General features: G+C 35.3%; 1 protein-coding gene across 1 annotated transcript in view; it reads left to right on the forward strand.

Annotated features, from left to right (window-relative positions):
* DNAJC1 (DnaJ heat shock protein family (Hsp40) member C1) overlaps nucleotides 1-20,099 on the forward strand; it is a 197,743-nt gene that overhangs the window by 74,405 nt on the left and 103,239 nt on the right. Inside the window, exons 2-4 of the mRNA XM_053572108.1 lie at nucleotides 11,214-11,315; nucleotides 11,811-11,857; nucleotides 19,149-19,314. Of these exons, the coding sequence (XP_053428083.1) occupies nucleotides 11,214-11,315; nucleotides 11,811-11,857; nucleotides 19,149-19,314 (315 nt within the window). The remainder of the gene's footprint in view (nucleotides 1-11,213; nucleotides 11,316-11,810; nucleotides 11,858-19,148; nucleotides 19,315-20,099) is intronic.

A 20,099-nucleotide genomic window follows, 5' to 3' on the forward strand; every position in this document is an offset into this window, starting at 1 on the left:
TTGGAGGTTGCTGTGAGCTGTGTGATGCCATGGCACTCTACCGAGGGCCATAAAGTGAGACTCTGTCTCTACCAAAAAAAAAAAAAAAGAAGAAGAGTTTACTCTCTGGGCAGTGCCTGTGGCTCAAAGGAGTAGGGCGCCAGCCCCATATGCTGGAGGTGGTGGGTTCAAACCCACCCCCGGCCAAAAACTGCAAACAAACAAAAAAAAAAACGAAGAAGAAGAAGAGTTTACTCTGAATTGGATGCAGTTGCTCATGCCTATAATCCTAGCACTGTGGAAGGCTGATGCTGGTGGATTGCTTGAGCTCAGGGATTTGAGACCAGCCTGAGCAAGAGCGAGACCCCCGTCTCTAAAAATAGCTGGGCGTATGGCGGGTACCTGTAGTCCCAGCTACTTGGGAGGCTGAGGCAAGAAGATTGCTTGAGCCCAAGAGTTTGAGGGTGCTGTGAGCTATGACGCCACAGGACTGTACTGTAGAGGGCGACAAAGTGAGACTGTCTCAAAAAAAGAAAAAAAAAAAAGAAGTTTATTTTGCTCAGACCCTGGATAGGTTCTTTCTGTTTTTGTTTTGTTTTGGTTTGGTTTGGTTAACTAGCCATGTATTTTTCTACCACCTGACAGACCTAAAAGGGTGGGTATCAAATGTGTTAAAACATTGTATAAATACAAAGAGTTTTTTGATTATTGGTAATCTGTTGACCCTGTCAGGGGTCAACAAACTACAGTTCATGTGCCCAAAAAAGTCACTACTTATTTTCATAAATAAAATTTTATTGGAACATTACCATACCCTTTTTTTTTTATTGTATTGTCTGTGGCTGGATTATCACCATAGTGGCAGAATTTAATAGTTATTCTCCTCAGCTCCCTAGTCCTCATGGTCTAAAGCACAATTCCAAATAAATTGCAAGTCACATTTGCCCAATGTTAGACTGAAGGAGAAATGATGATTTTATACCCTACACATAATACAAGTTGAGCATCCCTAATTTGAAAATTTGAAATCCAAAATGCTCCCAAACTAAAACTTTTCGAACACCTACATGATGCCACATGGATGGCTGGGGTGGTAACATCTCTGCTTATTTATGGTTCCAAGATACATAAACTTTGTTCATGGCTCGGTGCCTGTGGCTGAAGTGACTGAGGTGCCAGCCACATACACCTGAGCTGGCGGGTTTGAATCCAGCCCATGCCTGCCAAACAATGACAGCTGCAACCAAAAAATAGCTGGGCGTTGTGGCGGGCGCCTGTAGTCCCAGCTACTGGGGAGGCAGAGGCAGGAGAATCGCTTCAGCCCAGGAGTTGGAGGTTGTTGGGAGCTGTGATGTCAGGGCACTCTACCCAGGGTGACAGCTTGAGGCTCTGTCTCAAAAAACAAACAAACAAAAAAAAAACTGAAAAACTTTGTTCATGTTTAAAATTCTTTATTTTTTTTAGAGTCGGAGTCTCACTTTATTGCCCTCGGTAGAGTGCCGTGGCGTCACACAGCTCACAGAAACCTCTAACTCCTGGGCTTAGGCTATTCTCTTGCCTCAGCCTCCAGAGTAGCTGGGATTACAGGTGCCTGCCAGAACACCCAACTATTTTTTTGTTGCAGTTTGGCCAGGGCTGGATTTGAACCTGCCACCCTCGGTATATGGGACTGGCGCCCTACCCACTGAACTACAGGCGCTGTCCCATGTATAAACGTCTTAAAAATATATAGTTACTTTCAGTCTGTGTGTATAAGTGAATAAGAAACATAGATGAGGGCGGCGCCTGTGGCTCAGTCGGTAAGGTGCCGGCCCCATATACCGAGGGTGGCAGGTTCAAACCCGGCCCTGGCCAAACTTCAACCAAAAAATAGCCGGGCGTTGTGGCGGGCGCCTGTAGTCCCAGCTGCTCGGGAGGCTGAAGCAAGAGAATCGCTTAAGCCCAGGAGTTGGAGGTTGCTGTGAGCTGTGTGAGGCCACGGCACTCTACAGAGGGCCATAAAGTGAGACTCTGTCTCTACAAAAAAAAAAAAAGAAACATAGATGAGGGCGGCACCTGTGGCTCAGTGAGTAGGGTGCCAGCCCCACATGCCGAGGGTGGCGGGTTCAAACCCAGCCCCCACCAAACTGCAACAAAATAATAGCCGGGCGTTGTGGCGGACACCTGTAATCCCAGCTCTTGGGAGGCTGAGGCAAGAGAATCGCGTAAGCCCAAGAGTTAGAAATTGCTGTGAGCCGTGTGACGACACGGCACTCTACCCGAGGGCAGTACAGTGAGACTCTGTCTCTACAAAAAAAAGAAAAAGAAAGAAAGAAACAGATGAATTTGTGTTTAGATTTGGGTCTCATCTCTAAGACATCTCATTACATATATGCACATATTCCAAAGTCTGAAATCCATAGCTCTCTGGTCTCAAGCATTCTGCAACCTGTAATAACTTTCCTTTAACTAAACACTAACTATATACAAGACACTTTGATAAGCTTGTCACATAAAATTCTGTATTTAAACATCACAGCAATCTTTTAGGTGTCACAGTATCATTTTACAGATAAGAATTTAAGACTTGGGATAAGTGATTTGTCTAAAGTCATGTTGCTAGTAAGTGGCTTAGTTATGTTCTACCTATCTTCATACTAAGCATTGAAGTAAGTGAAAAAGGGATAATTCTAAATATCTAGAATATGAGTAAAGTTCCTTTGAAATGTATCCCACATCTAACAGCCTTTCCAGGTCCTTTTCATAGTATTCTCTTATAATTTTTTTTTTCCTGTAAGGTTGGCAGTTATATTTCCGCTTTCATTTCTGATTTTACAACCTTGCATACCCACACCCACACGCTTTTCTCACTCTAGCTGTAGGTTTATCAATTTTGTTGACATTTTCAGAAAACCAACTTTTGGGGGTTTTAATGCTGTGGTTTTTCTAATCTTATTTATCTCTGTTCTAATCTTTATGATTTCATTCATGTCACTTGCTTTAGGTTTAGTTTGCTATCCCTTTTCTAGTTCCATAAGGTGGAAAGAGACTGAGATTTTTCTTCTTTTTTTAAATGTGTTTATAGCTGTAAATTTTCTTCTTAGCGCTGCTTTTACTATATCCTAAATTTTGGCATGTTATGTTTTCATTTTCATTCATGTCAAAGTGTTTTCTAATTTCCTAGTGATTTCATTTTGATATATACATGTATCTTTTTGAGATAAGGTCTTGCTCTGTTGCCCAGGCTAGAATGCAATGTCACCTTCATAGCTCACTGCAACCTCAACACCTAAGCTGGGACTATAGGCATCCACCACAATGCCCAGCTAATTTTTCTAGCTTAGTAGAGGTGGGGTCTCACTCTTGCTCAGGCTAGTCTCGAGCTCCTGAGCTCAAGCAGTCTATCCACTTTGGCTTCCCAGAGTACTAGGAATACAGGTGTGAGCTACCAGACCAGACCTCTGTGTGTATTTTTTAAAACACTATTCTAGCCCTTTCAGATTTTACTCTAGGCTTTGGTAATCTTTGCCCTGGAGCCTCAATTTTGGAAGAAAAAGAGATGCGCAGGAAGAGGCACCAGCTCCCCAGCCAGACCTGAGACCTTGCCTGAGCTTTCCCAGCCCCACAGAAGGGCAGCTGGGTCTGTGATCCTCCTGCAGCCCACACTGGGCCTGGGGGGTGGTGCATAGGAGCCAGCCTTATACTATATTGCAGGCAAACAGCAAGCTGGGAGCCCCTTCTTACAAACTCAGAAACTCCAGGAGCCTGGAGGAATGGGTAGGACTGGGTAAGCTTGAAAGAAGCCTAGAGAAGAGGCAGCTGTCCGGAGGGAGGGTTCTTGGTTCCTCTACTCGCCATGAGGTCAGGGTTCAATTTCGTTTTTTTAGAGCACAATTATCTGACGTGTTACTGGCAGAGTCTTCTAACATATAGACAATTTATGTTATAGGGAGGCAACTTAATGGAACTCACTCATTACTATACAGTATTTTCTAATTTTCTTTTAGATTTCTTGATTGTTTAGGAATATGTTGTTTAACGTCTACTACTTGTGAATTTTGCATATTTTCTTGTCATTGATTTCTAGTTTCATTCCATTGTCAGAGAAGATACTTGGTATGGTTTCAATCTTTCCAAATTTATTGAGACTTAATTTGTAGCTTAACATACAATCTATCCTGGAGGATGTTTCATGTGTGCTTGGGAAAAATGTGTATTTTGCTGTTGATGGATAGAGGGAATGTTGTATAGGTATCTATCAGATGTGTTAAGGTGGTTTTTACTGTTCAATTCTTCAGTTTCTGTGATGTTCATTCTAATAATTCTAATCATTATTAGAAGTGGAATGTTGAAGTTTCTAACTGTTTTATAGACTTGTCTGTTTTTCCTTTAAATTCTATTGTCTCTGCTTCGCATATTTTGGGGCTCAGCTGTTAGGTGCATGTTTATATTTGTTGTATTTTCTTGACAGACAGGTCTTTTTATCATTAAATAACTTCCCTTGTCTCTTGTAATAATTTTTGTCTTTAAATTTCTTTTGTCTGCTATTAGTACAGCTATCCCAGCTCCCTTTAACTGTTTGCAAGGGATATCTTTTCCATCCATTCCCTTTCAATCAGTTTGCTTCTTTGGTTCTAAAGTGTTTCTCTTATAGATGCCACATACGATAAATCTTCGTTTGATGTTGTCAATAGATTTTTGGAAAATGCAACTTTTAAGTGTAATGTAATATAGCAATTTCTCAAAAAATGTCGTCTCCTTCAATGTCGTCATAACATTGATGAGGGAGAAAAAAATTAGTTTCATTACACGTCATTTTGCATAAAGTTTCAGTTTCCAAGAACCTATCACAACCTTAAACAAGGACTTATATGGTCGAATCATGTTTGTTTTTAGTTCATTCTACCCATATCTGTCTTTTAGTTGGAAAGTTTCCATTTAATTTTAAAGTAATTACTGATGAGGAAGCACTTTGGCTGTTTGGCTGTTTGTTTTCTGTATGTCATATATTCTTTGCTCTTCACTTCTTCCATTACTGGCTTCTTTTGTGTTAAAAGAGTTTTCTGGTATACCATTTGATTTATTTTGCATTTCTTTTACTGTTGATCTTTATTTTCTTAGTGTTTACCCCAGGGATTACAATTAACATCCTAATTTATAGTAGTCTAGTTTGGATCAGTACCATTTTAGTTTCAGTCATGTAAATTTGCTCATATATTTAACTATGGTCCTTCCTCCTTACGTTATTCTTGTCACAGATTACATCTTACCTGTGTGCCATAGACGTAGATTTATATTATTGTTTTCTTTAAGATATATATTTATAATTATTGCTTTATGTAGTTGTCTATTAAATAAAACAGAAAAAAATTTGAGTTACTAACCAGAATACATTAATAGTGACTTTTATATTTATATAATTATGTGTCTTAGTCCGTTTGGACTGCTATAACAAAATACCTTACATTGGGAAATTTATAAACAACAGAAATTTATTGCTAGTAGTTCTAGAGTCTGAGAAGTCCAGGATCAAAGCGCTAGCAGATTTATTGTGTGGTGAGGTCCCATTCCTCATAGATGCTGCCTTCCGTGTATCCTCCCATACAGAAGGGCAAAAAAGGGCAACTCCGTGAGGCCTCTTTTATAAGGGCACTAATCCTTTTTATGAGGGCAGATCCCTTGTGACCTAATCACCTCCCAAATGCTCCACCTCTTAATACCATCACATTGGGGGTTAGATTTCAACACATGGATTTTTAAAACTAATTTTCAGATTAATATGAAGTTACAAGCAATTAGGTTTATAAAACTGCTATCTTTTTCTTGATATTTTCAACTTAACAAAACATCATTGTCATCAAAAATTCTGTACAAAAATATTTTCTTTCTTTATTATCCTTATTCTATAAGCTTCTTTCTATTTTTAAAATTATTTATTTTTTACTTTTAAATTAAGACATAGGCTGGGCGCAGTAGCTCACGCCTATAATCCTAGCACTCTGGGAAGCCGAGGTAGATGGATTGCTTGAGCTCAGGAGTTTGAGACCAACCTGAACAAGAGCAAGACCCCATCTTTACTAAAAATAGAAAAACTAGGGCGGCGCCTGTGGCTCAAGGAGTAGGGCGCCGGTCCCATATGCCAGAGGTGGTGGGTTCAAACCCAGCCCTGGCCAAAATAAAAAAACAAACAAACAAACTAAAAATAGAAAAACTAGCTGCATTGTGGCAGGCACCTATAGTCTCAGCTACGAAGGAGGCTAAGGCAAGACGATCGCTTCAGCCCAGTAGTTTGAGGTTGCTGTGAGTTATGACACCCCAACATTCTACCCAGGAGCAACAGAGTGAGACTCTGTCTAAAAAAGAAAAAAAATAAAAACCTAAGGCACAAACATACACATTAGGCCTAGGCCTACGTGGTGTTAGGATCATCAATGTCATTGTCTTCCACATCCACATCCTGTCCCACTGAAAGATCTTCAGGGTCAGTAACAAGCATGGAACTGCCATTTTTTATAACAATACCTTCTTCTGGCGTATCTTCTGGAGGACCTGCCTGAGATACAGGTAACTGACTATTGTACAGTTAGCCTTTTTTTTTTTTTACTAAGTAGAGAAATATACTTTAATGCAGTAGTTCTCAAGCTGTGGGTCACAACTCCTTAATAACAATGAAAATACATCCTGCATATCAGATATTTACATTACGATTCATAACAGTAGCAAAATTATACAGTAGCAAAATTATAGTTATGAAGTAGTAATGAAAATAATTTTATGGTTGGGGGTCACCACAACCTGAGGAACTGTATTAAAGGGTTGCAACATTAGGAGGCATTAAGAAGGTTGAGAACCACTGCTCTAAAGTAATAAGAAAAAGTATAGTATAGTAAATATGTAACCCAGTAACACATCTATTATCAAGTACTTAGTATTATATAATGTACATAACTGAATCTACTTTATACAACTGGCATCACAGTAGGTTTGTTTATGCCACCATCATCACAAACATGTGAGTAATGTATTGCATTATGACGTTAGAATGGCTAGGATGTCACTAGATGATAAGGATTTTTCAGCTTCAGCATGTGTGGTCCATCATGATGGAAATGTTGCCGTGATGTGCACGAGTGGGTTCCATGTATCTGCCAGTGGGTTCCATGTATATGTCAGGGCATGCCTTCTTCTGGGGAATTTACAGCTCTTTCATAGCCTTCAGTTTCTTCCTGTGCAAAGCCTGAAGTAGTCAGAGGTGAGACTTTAGGACCATCTCAGGTCTTCCTGAGCATGTGCTCTGTAGCCTTCTAGTTTCCAAAAAAAACGTGGCAGCTTTTCAAGCCCTTATTCCCACAAAGCTCCTTACTCCCGGGTCTTTTCTCCCAGGCTTTTTGATGTATTCATTGGTTGTCCCAATTGCAATTCCTTGACTCATTCACTACCAGCTAATAAATTTTCCGTTAAATGTTTTCAACAAATACCCTCTCTGCCCTGTTATAGTTTTGAGTTTGGCAAAATAAAGGCACTCTTTACACAATGTCTCAAGGAGCCAACAAACAGGTCAAAACAAACAACCACAATTCTTGGAGAACAAAGTCAACTGTGCTCCTTTTGGCATCAGGAACCCACACCAAGAACTTAGGTTGGTATCTTCAAGACCCTTAGCGAAAATCATCTGTCTTTTTCTTAAGTGTTTGCCTGATTGTTGTAAATTTTGATGGGTTTTCAGAGTTTAGATAATGTTGATTCTGACAGTTCTTGCCTGTTTATTCACTGTTTCTTTGAAAGGATGAGCTCTTGGAATTCCCTACTTTACTGTTTTCACTGATGTGCAATCAGATTGTTTCAATTCTGATGAGCATATATTGCTTCCATTTTTTTGGATTTTTTTTAAAAAAGTAACTATTTTTTAAAAAAAGTTATTCTTTATAGAGGCATATAGTTACTTTATAGAGGCATATAGAATAATCTTTAAGAGATTACTCTTTATAGAGGTCATCCTAGTGCTAAGATAACTTATGTTTAGCTCGCCAAAGAACCATATCCCATTTAGAAGGAAAAGAATTATGGCAAATGAATCCAGTAGATCTTGTATCAAAAGTGTTAAAGATAGCCAGTTTACCCATAGTGCAATCAAAGTCTTTTCTCTGTAAGCAAGAGAGAAAAGTCTAATCTGGCAAATGAATCCAACAGATTTCGTATCAAAAGTGTTAAAGATAGCCAGTTTACTCATAGTTCTATCAAAGTTTTTTCTTTGTAAACAAGAGAGAGAAAAGTGTAATCTGCTGAGTATGGGAGATTAATGTTCTAACATTCAGGCCTTTAAGAGAAATGTGGTATAAAATGTGTTAGAGAAGCCAACACATCAAAGTCTTTACCTTTAAAACTCCAATGGAACGTACTCACATTATAGTCCTGTGGACATGTTCCATGTAGTTTATCAGATCAACAGGAATGTCACAGCTGTTCTCACTGCCTTTCCAAAGCTGTATCCCCTTGTGAAGTTACTGAGCCTAAATCTGAACAGTCAACATAAAGAGCTCTGATTCTGAAGCACCGTTTTCTAGGTTTGAATTCTATTTTCATATGTATTCCAGCAGTATGAGTTCAAATTCACTTAGCCTTTTTCTGCCTGATTTACCTCTTCAGTAAAATGGGCCTGTATAAAAACCAGATAAACATCATAAATTTAAGAGAGTAAAATAAAGTTAGATTTATTGAGTAACTAAAATGAAATAAATACCTTTGAGGTGCAACTTGTCTAAAGCATGTCTGTGTAGACAGGAACATGGTTTTGTTTTTTATTTGTATCCACTTACAGTTGAACTTATTGGTGAAATAACTCTACTGTGTAGATTATCAAGAGGAAAATAGTCAGGTACTATTTGTGTGTAACCTGAGAGAATTGTTCCTTGGTCAGCAAAGAGTTGTCTGTATCTGTAGCTAGATGAAAAACCACGTGAGACTGGTGAGGGCCATCCTAAGGTTGAGGATGCAGGAGAATGATCCAGTTGACCAGGAGGATGAGTCAAAATGAGGGGAGATAAGGCTAAAAAGATTGGAAAACACAAGGCACTTGGGAGCTGCAAAAGGGTTTGAAATAGGAGAGCCATCTGGCCAAATGTGCATTTGGGGTATGTGTTACAGCAGAAAACCCAGGATTGTTGTCAAAATGCAAGAAAAGAAGCATTAGATGACTATTAGTTACTTTTATTTTTAAGTCATAGATGTTCCATAATGAGCATGTATTAATTTTGTAATGGAAGAAAATACATACACTTTTATTTATTTTCTTTTTCTTTCTTTCTTTTTTCATTTTGAGACAGTCTCACTATGTTGCTCTCGGTAGAGCGCTGTGGTGTCACAGCTCACAGCAACCTCCAACTCTTGGACTTAAGTGATCCTCTTGCCTCAGCCTCCCAAGTAGCTGGGATTACAGGCACCCACCACAACACTCAGCTATTTTTTGGTTGTAGTTGACATTGTTGTTTGGCAAGCCTGGGCTGGATTCGAACCCACCAGCTCCAGTGTATGTGGCTGGCGCCCTAGCTTCTTGAGCTACAGGCGCTGAGCCACATACACTTTTATTTCTAAGAAATGTACTTTTAAAATAATTTTCTTTATAATATTGCCCAAATTTAATAAAATCTAAAATTAAAATCCCAATTAGAGTTATTCAATTTGACACTTGACCTCTTTGTTCAACAAAAGGATTCGTCACAGTTTTTCATTAAATAATCATTCTTTTCTGCAACATCACCTATCATCTAATGTAGGGAACATGTCAATTTCATTAAGTAAATTAGAATGAAAATTACAACCATATTACTTACAGAGTAATATTTACTCTGCCAATTTTATAGCTCCTTAGCCTTCTATGAATCACAAAAATATTCACACCTGGGGTAGCATTCTAGCCTGAAGCAACATGCCCCCAAAGAGTGGTAATGAAAATAATGGTTTATGAAGGAAAACTTGACAGATTAATTAACTATAATTTCACTTAATCTCTCTCCAACACTATTTCTTTAACAACTGTTTAGTCCCAAGTATAGAGATCTGTGTTGATTTGGTTTTTTAGTTATTTGCACTTTTTCCGTAAAGTAGTTTTAGAAATTAGTTGGACAAATAGCTATCAAACAAGAGGCAACATTTAATAGAAAAGTAACAACTTTACTGTAATTTTCTCCAACGTGAATATGTTATAGGAATATCTTGCAAATTCAGTGGAGATGAAGTTTTAAACCCTAATGTGACCGTCCGTTCTTTGTATTGCCACGCTTTTTATAGTAGCCGTGTGGAATGGTGATCTCTGATTTTTACATTGCACACAGGATATCTACTTAATCTGAAGTACTGAACCATAATGGTCTTTTAAATATGTTTAAACTATAGCCGGGCATTGTGGCAGGCGCCTGTAGTCCCAGCTGCTCGGGAGGCTGAGGCAGGAGAATCGCGTAAGCCCAAGAGTTAGAGGTTGCTGTGAGCTGTGTGACGCCACGGCACTCTACCCGAGGGCGGTACAGTGAGACTCTGTCTCTACAAAATAAATACATAAATAAATATGTTTAAACTATATTAGTAATACATAAATATTGGGCAAATTTATTTCTACAAACTAGCTTGACGAAACTGGACAACATTGAAAACCCTTTAAATACTAAGTAAATGTTAAGTACGATATACATAACTATTTCTGATCATAATTATTTTAGATAAATAGAAATTTAACTGCCTTTAAATAGGTATACTTTTTAGCATGTGAAACTGAGTTTCCATAGGTTGTTGCTAGATGATAAATTCAATATAAATAACAATAAAGAAACCACATATAGCCTGGGATTCAGAAATTGGCCTTAAGATTCTCAAATAAATAAAGACGTTCTTTGAAGGCACACAGATGTATTAATTTTTAATTTGTTTCTTTTTGATCTCTTAATTACTGGAAAAGATTTATTGGTTAATTTTAGGAAAGCAAGTGTTTGAAAAGTTTTGCCAAATACTGTCTTCTTTAAATGACTGTATGGTAATGAAAAGTTAAGAGGAGAGCCAAATTAGATTGAATAATTGTTCAGTCATGTGGGTCAGGCTAGTTGCATAGCCTGGTTGTTAGACTGATTGCTCAAATTACATTGCCTGGGGTCTTGCACTTGGTTGGCTGTCTTCTCAGATCTTAACAAGGTTCTGGGAATTTCTTTTTCTGACAAAGTTTGCTTTGTATTTTCCCCTTCCCCCTCCCATCCCCCTCCCACCTCCAGGATGCTTCATCTGCAGACATCAGAAAAGCATATCGTAAGCTTTCGCTAACTTTACATCCAGACAAGAATAAAGATGAAAATGCAGAAACTCAGTTTAGACAAGTAAGTGAAATATGCTGTAGTGTATATTTTGTGACAAATGTGTTAATAACTATGTTTATGGTAGAAATATTAAATTATATATAGAATGTTTCCATTTGAAAATAAGGTAGTAGTTTAAAAATTTAATATTTTTATTTAATTTTTTTACAATATAATTTTTTACCATTTTGTATTATTACCAACTCTAAATACTTGGAGAGTCACAATTGTTATAATTTTCTTATCCAAATTACAACTTTTGCTTTTATAATTCATGTTGTAAAGTAACTATTACTTTTGCATCTTTCACAAAGATTCATTTTGATGTCAAGCATTTTTTGACCTCTTAAGGTGCTACTAAAAACACAAGATGTTACTGATATTTGAGATTTTCTCTGTTTATCATATATATGGGCACATAGAGATTTCTGCATGTGCATTACAGTGCCTTCACCTTCCAACGTAATTTCTTATAGTTGAGAGTATTTTTATTTTAAAGTAATGCTTCTATTTTAGTTGGTGGCCATTTATGAAGTTTTAAAGGATGATGAACGAAGGCAGAGGTGAGTGTTCATATCTGCTTTTGAATTAAGATCTTATGTTTCATGCCACAGTTTATAAAGGAGAGAATTAAGTCTTCATAAACATTCTATTTATTATAAATTAGTATTTTGTTTATTCCTCCCAAGAAATGCAGTTTTTTTTTAATGCAATGTTTTTAAAATGTATGTTTGAAGCAGAGTTAATTTCTATTGAAAATGTTTACAAGGTTTATTTCAATCTTTACAAGCTCATGATCATAAGTCATAATGTCAGCAAGTCTTGGCTTCATTAGATAAGATTTTAACATGGCTGTTGATGCCCTGGAAAATACAAATACCACTTGACTTTGAACAAATGTCCATTCTTTTGAATATATCAGTAATGTAATGTTCCTATCTGTGTTTGGTGGTCTTTTACCCCACTATTCCCTGAAAGTTTGAGATTTAACTGTTGAGTCAAGTTGATACCCTTTCTTTGATGTTTCCTCAGTTTCAAAATTGTAAATACAATTATATAAGCTTGTAGAAGATAGGATGGGGGAAAAATATTTACCTCTTTATCCTATTTCTTTTGTTTCCACCCCTCCACTCCAGTGATTCTGCATTTATGTTTACTTCCAAAGTGGAGGCAGCTCTCCATGCTAAGACTTTTCTGTGCCCCTTTTAGAAAAATGGTAATATATTTGTGTAGTGGTTTATAGTGCCAGTGACTTAAGAGGAGATTGCAGAGGGGCCTGTTTCCTCTGCTGCTACAGAATGTATGGAATGTAGACATGATTGCAGTGGGAAGTCCGACCTCAGTAAGAAATACATTTTGCATCATACCTCAGGACACACACACAATTGAAACAAGTTTCACAAAGCTTCTTATTGCATGTGAAACATACTATTTTCTATTCTAGACTAGTTTAAACTAGTCTTTATTTTTAAACAATGCTGATTGTGGTCTTCTGAGTTAATTTTATGAGACACTAGTGAGCCACAATCCAGAATTTGAAAATGTTCTTCTATAGTAAGCCTTAAAAAAACTCCAAACAGAACACAACTAGGTATTTGAGATTGAGATTTAAGCTAAAGTTAGCCTAAGTGTCTGTCTCTCTATGGGGGCTAAAACATCTTAAAGACAACCCTCCACCCCCTGCAATATACTATGCAACATTCTGAATCTTTCTTCAAATGTATTATCTGGAATTATTCTATATCCTAAAATGTTAGCTACCAATCTTGGTTCTCATCTTAACTCTTTAACTTGAATACCTCAGTTTGCCAGATTGCAAAGTAAGGATTCAATATATTCTCTTAAAGTGTTTGCTTTATAACAAGGGCTGGCATTGGTCCAGATACCATAGCAGACATTCCTCTGGTTTGAGATAATCCATAGTGTTGAAAGAGTCCTAGAAGTGTGTTGAAAGAATTCTACACATATTTTCTAGTTAGTTTCTCTGAGTGAGTCCCTGGTTTTGTTTCACACATGAAGAGTATGTCTGTAAAGATATCTTTATTTAGTTTTATATTATCCTTGGCTTTGGATTTTGCCTTTTTGTTTGTTATCTTAAAGTCAGCAAACTTTGTAACAGTTTCTTTCAGTTACTGAAATTATTTCTATCTTTTCAAAACAAATCACGTCTTAGGTATAAATTGTTTCTTCATTAACATGGAATCATCTAACATTATCTGTTTAGGATTAGTTCTCTCAGCATTTAAGTTGGAGTGTTGATAGAAAAAATGGATTTGACAGTCACACAAATAGCTATAGTATTTATACCCCTTGAGGCACAAGTAACTCTTTGGTAACTGATTTTCCTTGAGGCAAAAGTCTTAGCTAATCAAGCTAAGAATCACTTCTCCAAAGCTTGCACCTGAGGCCAGGCGACCTGCGAGTATTTAAACATACAGGAGAAAGGCATCTCCACAGACAATTACTTAATGTTTATAATTTCTTTAGGAAAAAAACAAAAAAGGCACAATCAGCTTTATCTTCTAAAAGAAGATTGTCTCATATTGGCATTAAAAAATGCTTTTTGGTATCACAGTTATTAATTATATATATTGATTAAATAGGTGCTTTTAAATGCATAACCTTCCAGGAATTTGTAGTTTGGAAAATTGTCATAGACATAGTTCCTGTTTATTTCTCTTACATGTACTTATGTTTTTACTGAAATCAATTGCATTCTTTGAATTTTGGTGGAAAAGGGAATAGAAATGAAATAGATAAGTTAAAAAACTGGATGACATTTTTTTAAAAATAAAAAAGAGAAGGCAAGTTTTATTTTTTAACAGTCTTAATTAGGTAATATTGCATACCATAAAAAGTCACCTGTTTTAGGTATACAATTCAATGATTTTTAGTAAATTTACAGACCATAATCCAATTTCAGAACATAATATTACCCCATTTGCAGGTCATCCCACAGTAATCCCCAGCCCCAGGCAATCAGGGATCTACTTTATGTGTCTATAAATCTATATTTCTGGACATTGCACATAAATAAAATCATGCAATATGTTGTCTTTGGCATCTGGTTTCTTTCTATTAGCATGTTTTTGAGGTTCATCCATACCGCAAAAAATACCAGTAGTTCATTTTTTCTGTTGTTAAATAATATTCCACTATATGAAGATACTATTTTTATTTATCCCTTAAAAATGGACATGTGAGTTGTTTCCACTTTGGGCTATGATGAGCAGTGCTGCTAAAAACATTCCCTTATGTCATCTTGTAGACTCATATGTTTTCCTTTTTCTTAGAAATCTATATATATATATATATATATATTCCTAGGAGTGTAATTGTGAATAAACTTTTCTTTTTTTTTTTTTTTTTTTTTTTTTTTAATTTGGCCGGGGCTGGGTTTGAACCCGCCACCTCCGGCATATGGGACCGGCGCCCTACCCGCTGAGCCACAGGCGCCACCCAATTGTGAATAAACTTTTAAGGCTTTTTCTCCCCCAAGGCATAGACTATATAGCGTGAAAATACGGTCATATCCCTTATAATGACATCCCAGTCGATGACAGACCATATGCAGTATATGACACTGGTCCCCTAAGATGATGATACTGTTTTTACTGTACCTTTTCTATGTTTAATTGTGTTTAGATTCACAAATATTTACTGTTGTGTTACTTGCCTACAGTGTTCAGTGCAGTATATGTGTATAGTAGGCTATACCATCTAGGTTTATGTAAATACATTCTATGATGTTCACACAGTGACGAAATTGCCGAAAACAGATTTCTCGGAGCACATCCTCATCATTAAGCAACACATGACTGTAACAGGCTTTCCTGGTTAGTGTAAAGAAACCTAGCATAGCAACCTTTAACTCCTTAACTAATTTGTTTATTTTGGGGAATAGTAGCCTAGCAATGTTTCAACACATTTTTATATGAGTGCCCTGACTGTTAGTTGAACTGAAGTACTGAGTACCAATCATTACATATGTACACTGGATTATGCTTAGTAATAGTAACAGGGTGTCCACAAAGTTCATGTGCAGTTTTAAATTGCACACTATTTTAAATTAGACACACACTTTAGAGACACCCTGTATGTACTTCTGTTTATAGTCTTTACTTTTGTTTAAACAGTCTTCTTTTGCTAACCTAGTTGTGCAACTTTAAATTTTCTGTTTTATGTTGTTGTATTTATAGAAGTTGAATGTAATTTTTTAGTTAATTAAATAAAATCATGTTTTTCTTATAAATGCAGTTAAAAGTATAATTATCTCAGCCTGAATCTATTAAACTTTTATAAATCCATTGTCTAGTTATTATAAATTTCATTACGGATGTGTTCAAATCAAAATAAACATTAATGTAAGAATAAGAAGGTTCTATTTTAGAACCTTCCCTAATTAAGAAATATAAGACACTTATTATATACAATGTATAAAGTTCTATATGACATAATTTTGGCTTTTTTTTTAAGAAGAGTAAAATTGATTAATTTAGACTGATTTCCTGTTTATGATCTTTGTACTATTAATTTTTACTCAAAGTTTCAGAATGTAACCTAAATGGAAATTATGGGGGGGTTTTGTTTTGTTGAGATAGAGTTTCACTCTGTTGTCCTTGGTAGAGTGCAATGGCATCACAGCTCACAGCAACCTCAAACTCTTCGGCTCACGCAATTCTCTTGCCTCAGCCTCCCTAGCAGCTGGGACTACAGGCATCTACCACAGTGCCTGGCTATTTTTAGAGATGGGGTCTCACTCTTGGTTAAGAAGGTCTCGAACTCCTGAGCTCAGGCAACCCACAGCCTTGGCCTCCCCTGTGCTAGGATTATAGGCGTAAGCCACTGTACCCAGCTAAATTATTGTTATTTTATTAAACTAACAATTCAAGCTTTATAATATAGAAAATTCACAATTTAGGCAAATGCTAGAATTATTAAATATTCATTTCATAATGTATGAATTTTCATTTTAGTTACATAATTACTATTTTATGTTTCAAAACATGCTAACATTTTAAATTCTCATGATTTTTTTCTTCTGGTAATTAAATAATTTAAATCTATTTGTTTTTGATAAACAAATAGATTTTTGATATATTTGATAAATTGCAGATTATAAATGTGGAACTCACTAATGATTATGTAACCACTATTTATATTTATCATACATAAAGAAAACTGACTGAAATATACACACAAGGCCAAATGTTGGATGTGTGGAATTAATCAATTAATGTTTTGATTCCCAAGAAAGTACTTTTATAGTTCCATTTGATTTTTTGTTTTAGTGATATTTTTATCATAGAAATCTTCTGTGTATCTGATAAATCTGGCTCTAACAAATAGTTAAAAACAGTTTGTATGAGTCCCAATTAGGGAACATTTTAACAGTGTTAAATACGTTTAAATATAGAAAAAGCACAGTAAAGTGATGTTTTAAACTTTATGTGTTTTCAACATAATATTTTTTCTTAATTTATGAAAATATTGTCTGGGTATACTTTTAAGAAATGTATTTGTTTTTTCATCCTGTTGCTTGATCAGGAAAGCAGTAATTTATCTTTTAACAGCATATATTCTAAAAACTAAACTATAATAGAAGCTATCTTTCCTTAAAATGGCCAGTCGTGTGAGCTATAACATTCATTGATAGTAAAATCAATAGAGCATTGATTCTAAGCTTAATCCTTGGAGACTGTTGTTCAGAGTGGCAGACATAGCCTGGTAAATATCTGGTTGTATTTAACTTGTTCAGTATGTGAGATTTTGTTATCTTGAATTTGGTTGTGCCCCAAATGCAGTTTATATGTGGGTTAGAAAATAGTAGCTATTGACAGATACTTAGCATTTTCAGCTATGATGGTCATAAAATATTTGATATGAGATTCTTAGCTATGAGTTCAATTGTATTTTCTTTCAATACAGTTTAAATACAGATCTAAAACAAATTCAACACTTAGGAATGCTATTAGGGAATTGCCTCTGCTTTCTTGGATGTGTGTTATAATAACTATACTTTTTACATGAAGCTATTTCAATTTACTGCAAATGATTTTTATATTCATCTTTTATTCTTTTAACAAATATGAAGTAGAATATGAATTTAGAATAAATTCAGGACTTAACATTCATTGGACTTCATTTGAATGTTGTAGTCTTGTGTTATGCCCCTACTTATCCATTTCTAATTTAAAATAAGGTAGGTTTTGCAAGATATATTTAAATATAAAGTTTGGAAAAAAGGAATGATAATATGAATCCACAGTATATCTTGATGTTCAGTATGTAAATACTGAAAAAGAATATTTAAGACCAAATTTTGTCTGTTCCAGCTACTACACAACCATATTTTAATTTGAAGACTCTTGTATGTTACACAGTTTGCTTTATAAGATTTTAGTAGTAATTAATGTCCTTTGCTTTCAACATTGGTTATTCTGATCTGACAGTGTTATTAATAACCAAAGTTGACCTAAAAGTCAGTTTTTCCAGATTTGCTAATAAAATATATTTTACATTTATAGCTAATGTTTTTCTACTGAAAAAAGTTGGCTGCAATAAATCCTCTGCTTTATTTTTTTCAGCATATCTCCAAGGTATCAATTTAATAACTATCAAAAGTAGCTACTGCAGTTGTTGCATTTAAATTGATTTACATGTCAAGACTGGCAGTTTAGCAGCTGCGCTATTATTCCTAGATCGGTCAATTTACTTGAGAAAAACCTACTACTGAGTTCTACTGACCTGCCTGACAATATAGGCCCTATTTCTATTCCTGTAATTAGGCCTGCGACTAACTCAGAATATTTTTAATTAAAATATTTTGGTCAATGTGTTGCACCAAATTAGGCCTTTCAGTGAAGATTTAATTCTGGAAATAGTGTGATTAGAATATTTAATGAGTTATGTTCAATTAAGATTAACAGGTTGTGTGTGTTTGAACATACAGTGTTTGTGTGACCATTTTGAGTATTACAGTCATAAATGTTACTCCTTATTTTTAACCTTAAAAATATTTGCTCAATAATTACCTGAGAGAGAAGTTTAAATTTAGTTGAAATTTTATTGTAAAGTAACTTTTTTAACCTGATAGTATCAAGAAAGCTGATTTAAAATGCATGTCTAGGAAAGCTTTTACTTGTTAATTCTCTTCTCTTCAAGCAAAAGCCAAAAAATGAGGATATTGCCACAAATGTTTACAAGTAGTTTTATTGAGAAATCTGACATAAACAGTGCTTGTTTCCACATCTCTTTCTAATTTGAGTTTTTTACTTTCTTAAAGGAATGTGGCAATACTAAATTAAAAGGTGCTTGATTTATAGGCTTTTTTACCTTGTTAAAAAGCTTTGATAAAATAATGTCTATAAATATTTCAACTTTGAATTACCTAGGGGTAGAAAGGAAACCACTGATAGACAATTTAGTCTGAAGTTGATTCAAGTAATACATAATTCATAATAACAAATAGCTCTTATCTTGATTTTTCTCCTTGACATTCTTCCTTTTGTTGCTGACTTCATGGGTGTGTTGGTCACAATGGACTGTCTTAGGCAGGTAGACTGTATGTAGCTCCTTTAGTTGAGCTGTCATTCTAGGAGTCACATCTATTGGTGCCATAAAAACACTAGATCTTGTATCCATAGTGTATCACTGTGCACATTCTTACAGATTGTCAGTTACTAAAGCTATGGACAGTGTTTTGATTTTACTAGACATAGAAATACTGGTAATCTACATAAATATTATCTATTTTAGAGAAATTATTTTCTTGCCCCTCTTTGTATACATACAAATAAAGTTTTTGTTTTTATTTTAAACTCCCATGGAAAACTGTTTTATTTGCTACTGTAGGTATGATGATATTCTGGTCAATGGACTTCCAGATTGGCGACAGCCTGTATTCTACTATAGGCGAGTGAGAAAAATGAGCAATGCTGAGCTGGCATTGCTCTTGTTCATTATTCTCACAGTGGGTCATTATGCTGTGGTTTGGTCAATCTACCTGGAAAAACAACTGGTAAGTATTAGTAATAAATGATCTAGCCTCCCTAATGTTACATGGAATGTCAGAGATTTATTTTTCAATTGATAAAAAGTTCAGATTTTTTGTATGTACTCTGATTCTACCAATTCTGTGCTCAATATGTAGTGATTGACATTTTCTAAGTCTAGAAGAATGCGTGAAACAAAAAGAAAATATTCTTCTTTTTAAAAGTGAGGCACTTAAGGATGTTATAAAACTTCATGAATACCCAAATATCTAGCTGAAATTTAGAAACCATGTTTTCTTAATTATCACCTTCCAGATAGAAATATTGTTTGTATAAGATTGATTTTAAGAATTTTTTGTGTCATGAGCCATTTTATAATGAATATCTACTTTTAAAATGTTTTAACTAAATGAGATTTGAAATTAATATAGTTTTATAACTTCAGAGATCAGTTGGTTAAAAAAATATTGCACTTTTCTTGGCGTAATATGCTATTATATAGTTTATTCTGCTATGGATTTTATGTGTATGTTAAAGACAATTAAACATATTTATGAGTATTCATGAATTAGCATCTGTTTACTCATTCCTTTTGAAGGGACATTATTAAAGTGGGATGAATGAGAAAAAGTGAGTTGAATGCTTTCTCTGCTTAGAAAACTTTGATTGCTATGGAGATGCACATGACTGACAGTGCTGAACTTCATGTGTGTTTAAGGCCTGGATGCCATGGCAACAGTTATTGTGAAAGATTGATGATTTTACTTAATCATGTTGGACCCTACATATATTTGCATAAATGTTCCTTTAT

This window comes from Nycticebus coucang, chromosome 20, assembly GCF_027406575.1.
Source record: "Nycticebus coucang isolate mNycCou1 chromosome 20, mNycCou1.pri, whole genome shotgun sequence".
Taxonomy (NCBI): domain Eukaryota; kingdom Metazoa; phylum Chordata; class Mammalia; order Primates; family Lorisidae; genus Nycticebus; species Nycticebus coucang.